The 4,836-nt window shown below is 35.9% G+C and overlaps 1 protein-coding gene across 1 annotated transcript; it reads right to left on the reverse strand.

Annotated features, from left to right (window-relative positions):
* Positions 1 to 208: 208 nt before the first annotated feature.
* Positions 209 to 1,444, reverse strand: LOC122316149. Its single transcript, XM_043132684.1, has one exon. The coding sequence runs from the start codon at positions 1,442 to 1,444 to the stop codon at positions 209 to 211; it is 1,236 nt and encodes a 411-aa protein (XP_042988618.1).
* Positions 1,445 to 4,836: the final 3,392 nt, after the last annotated feature.

Genomic DNA, 4,836 nt, shown 5'->3' on the forward strand with positions numbered 1-4,836 from the left:
TTTTCCTCCTCCAACTGTGATCTCGATCCAACCAACGACGATGGGCTATATAACAATGTTTTCGACCATGCACAAGCTACAGTGAATCTGTCTCAACATTACATGTAGGGCATGCCAACTTACCCTTCGTGCTCCAACCAGAAAGGTTAGCATATGCAAGAAAGTCATTAATGGTCTAAAGTAACACTGCCCTCAACTAAAACGATTCTCATTTGTATGCGTCATATGTATGAATTCCCTCCACCCACAAATCTGTCAACTCATCTATTAGGGGACGCAAGAACACGTCAATATCATTTCTCGGAGCCTTTGGTCCAGGGATTAATAATGACATCATCAGGTATGGATCTTTCATGCATAACCAAAGGGGCAAGTTGTAAGGCACAAGTAGCACTAGCCAAATGCTGTACGGTTTGCTAAGATTATTGAATGGGTTAAACCCATCACTCGCTAGACCAAGTCTGACATTACGAGGATCCTGGGCAAACCAAGCATGTTTGTTATCGAAGTCTTTCCATACACTAGAATCCGCTGGATGTCTTATGAAATTGGGATCGTCAAGACGCTCTTCAACATGCCATCTCATCGACTGTGCAGTCTTCTTTGACATAAATAGCCTTTGCAATCGCGGCTTCAAAGGAAAATATTGGAGGACTTTTTGGGGTATCCTCTGTTGGATAGATGGCATTGAGGCCCACCTAGATACATTGCATTTAGGGTACTCATCTTTATCAGCATGCTCCTTCCAAAACAAGACACAATCATTTAAGCATACATGTATTTTTGTGTAACCAAATCCCAAACCCTGCTGTAAGCGGTGAGCCTCATGGAATGAGACAGGAAACAATGCATGAGGAAAAGCTACTTGCAAAAGCTTTATAACCATGTCAAAAGACTTCACAGTACAACCACCAACTATCTTTATGTGAAGCAACTTGACTATGAATGATAGCTGTGAGAAGTTTGTGCAGCTTGGATAAAGTGGCTTTCTTGTATTTTCTAGCAACTCTTCGAAGGTAGTATGTATCGGATCATCAGTGGTGTGTTGTGAAGGCCCTTCATCTAAATTCAATTCTGTTCCAGTGGAATTATCCATAAAGGATCCCACATGGATGTCATCTAACATCTCGTCAACATCATCAATATAGTCATTGTAGTTATAGGCATGAAGAACTTCTTCCTCAGAATTTGTGGCTTCAGGCAAAATTTCTTCCTCGCCATGGAATATCCATGCCGTATAAGATGTATCAATTCCTATAATGAACAAATGATCCTGAACCACTCCAATGGGATGGAAAGTACAATTTCGGCATCTCCTACATGGACACCTAATGCAGTTTCTTCCAAGTGCATGGGCCTTTGCCACATCTATGAATTGTTTAACACCTTCAACATATTCGCTGGAATGCAATCTATCTTCAATATGCATCCAAGCCTTATCCATCTGGTTGAGTGACAAGGAATTGTACAAGTTAACATCAGGTATGAGGAAAATCTTGTTACACTATGGACACAATGAAAGTGTGTAATGGTTTATCGCTCAAGTAGTTGAAGATAGATTGCAACAGTAACGAAGAGCAAAATTTGTTTCACAGGTGCTAGGATTGTTCGACAGCATTGTATGGATTTATAACTGTCTTTGCAGCAAAATTGAAGGTGGACTTATCCTCATAGTTGAAGTTTAGTTGACATATCATAGGGTTGTTTGAAAGGGAGGTGTCATAGCACTGGTAAGTATGTTATGAATTTAGGGTGTCAATAATAATCCCAATGAAATGCCCTACGCTCTAGATCCCACAATTTCCCTATTAGTAAGGAAGCAAATTTAACTTGGTCAATTTATGTTTACTGTAATGAAAAGGAAAGACCATTTGGGAATGAATACTGTAGTCCTAGCTACTTTGCTAGTAATTCCCAAACACCACATGTATATATATACATACATATATATAAATGTATATATGTATGTATATGTATGACAATTAGCAAAAAAGTAAAGTTACATCTATGAACAACTATAGAGTATGGAATAAATGAAGAGAATTAAGGTATAGTTTTGTAATATACATCATATTATTGATCATGGCCCACATTATATGCAAGCGATTAATTGTTTTAAGAAACTGCCTATTTGAAAGGAGGCAAAGATGGGATGTTTCGGGAGATGTTATAATTATACGTATTAATAATATAACAAGAGATGACAATTCCCAAGCGGGTATGAAGTGTGCTTTGAGAACCAATGTTAAAGTCTATGGAGTTCAATTAGGCAAATTGGTTTTCATTGCATATATGAGAAGCCGTACCTAGGACATAAAGTATTATATAAAGTTTACTTAGACTGAGCAATTTTCTTTTTTTGTCAATTTTATACTCGTTCACAAAAGTTTTTAACTAGGCAATACATCAAGTGCATGATATCACAATGGTGGTTAAAGAGGGTTTGTTCTCCTAGTGCTACTCAATTGTATTTCTGGACTGAATATGCTTGGGAAGTGATAGGCTTTAGCATGAAACACCAAAAAGTTTAGTTTCCAAGGCTAAATTGAGCAATAAATTCGAAACCTATATGATATAAACATGAGCAACGCACTAAATATATGACTAATAAGCTGACTTCAACACCTTGTGAGTGTAAACCTCAAACCACAATACAAACTGAGGACAGCTTCAAGGGGTGTTTCAACTTACATGTATGTTTATATTGAGAATCAGGGTTATTTAATTCAAGCCTGGTTTGGCTTGAATTAATTTAAAATCAGTTCACATACCAACAAATATAACACCAGGAACTTGCTTTAAATGTATAATGGTGGTAAGCCAATTAACTAACTCGTGGGTAATAGGGTGCTGGTTTGTATAAGAAAGAAGGGGATTATGCTCCAACCAGATCCAGCGATAGCTATGACAAGGCAATAGCTTCATAAACCACAAGACAAGCATGCACGGTATTTTTATTCAAAGTAGATTTAATCACCATATTAAATCAACTAATCACATGTAAATATAGGTGAATGTCCCATTAGCAAAATTATCGTGACATACTAAAAATCTAGAGTCAACAACCAATAACAAACCAGGTATGAGCCACACTTATATGCCATAGAAGTGTTAGCTAGATTTAAGTGGAATCTCAAAAGCTCATATAGAGTTTAGAAAAGTGCAAAACATGAAATCTAGCTGAAAGATATAAAAGGAATCTTATTACAAGATTGCCTTATCTTGTAATGGAGACACAATATAAACATCAAAAAGTAAAACATTAATGTGAAGGGGTACTTTGCATGTGAAGTACATGGCCCACATCCAAAGTGAATGTTCCATGTAAACCATTTCAACATAGCACACGGCTCACAAATATTATGACATCTCCCAGAAGTCAACAAAAATCTATCTTTGCAAGCTTAGAGATAATCAAGACCAACCCCTTGTGCAACCTGCATTACACAACCAGACTTGTGCAATCAAGACGGATCAATTTACACAATCTTGACAACCCATCATTAAAGGCTACAATATTTTGCATCAGTTTTCTACCCATGACTCTCAGCTATATAATCATGTCCACAAGATATGACACCGTGTATTGATTGCTGCCCATGATCATTTCCACTGGTCACGTTAAACACTACACTTTATAACTGATAAAGTATCAATATTTGCAAATGGGATGATAAACAATATATGGTTTAGTTTATGAATTGCAACATAGTCAAAAAAATTAATATTCGAACAGAACAAAGTGCATATATGGCATAGATAACATCTCAATTTGAGTTTTAAGATCCAATCAGCAAAGGTGCATATTAAAGATACTCACCTTAACAGCAACACCTTGTAAAGCACAAGATGGGCACAATGAATTGACAAATATATAATATATGAGTGGATAAGTGATGGGAAGACAGGTTCTCTATATCAAAACCATTGGAAAATCCAATCAGATGTGAGGGATTAATATCATGTGTTATTGTCAAAAGTTATAAGTTTGCATGTTAAAATTAACACTACTATTAGCTGCCTGTGATGCTATAAGTTAGAGAGCAAAACTTGAAGGAAATACATTTTTAAGTGATATCCAAAAATTGGATGATCAGTCCAATTCAGTTTGTGGTCACTGGTAGAGATAGGAAGATATGATCTTCGTGGCCAGCGGAAAGTTAAACGACATAAAGTGACTTTAAAAGAACTGACTAATATGCAAGAAAACTGTGATACTACTTTTCATGGGCAAATCTATTTATCCTTTAAAATCTATACCCCATCTGAGACCACTAAACAAACATAGAACAACCATAAATGAATTTCTAATAAGAGGAGTGTAGGAAGTAAAAAATCTAAAAACAACCGTGGTTCATGGACTAATAATAGGACAGTATATACTGCTATGATCAGACTTTCATGTCTGCACCTAAATAGAGGCCATTTATGAATGAAGTGAGAACAGTTTACTAATACACTCATTAATCCTGAATGTACACATTTCTATATTGAAGAACCTTTAGAATAAAACAAAACCGGTACTTTACGGACACTCAAATTCCCACAACTGTTATATTTAATATAGAATTGAGTTCATAATTAACAGAGACAACATAGTTACAAGCTGAATTTTTTAAAGTGGTGAAACTAAAATTGTACACCAAAACTAGTTCTGCGTATGATTAGGCCTTAAACCCAGGAAATTGTAGCTGCATAATCACATGGTTATGCAAGCCAAATATATAAGTATAAATAGGATAGAAGCACTGAGATTTTATAAAAGCCATTTTTTTCCTATCATCCATGTAAAAAAATGACAAAGACAATCATATGCATGCACAGACACATTTTGCT

This window comes from Carya illinoinensis, chromosome 7 (assembly GCF_018687715.1).
Source record: "Carya illinoinensis cultivar Pawnee chromosome 7, C.illinoinensisPawnee_v1, whole genome shotgun sequence".
In the NCBI taxonomy this organism is placed as follows: domain Eukaryota; kingdom Viridiplantae; phylum Streptophyta; class Magnoliopsida; order Fagales; family Juglandaceae; genus Carya; species Carya illinoinensis.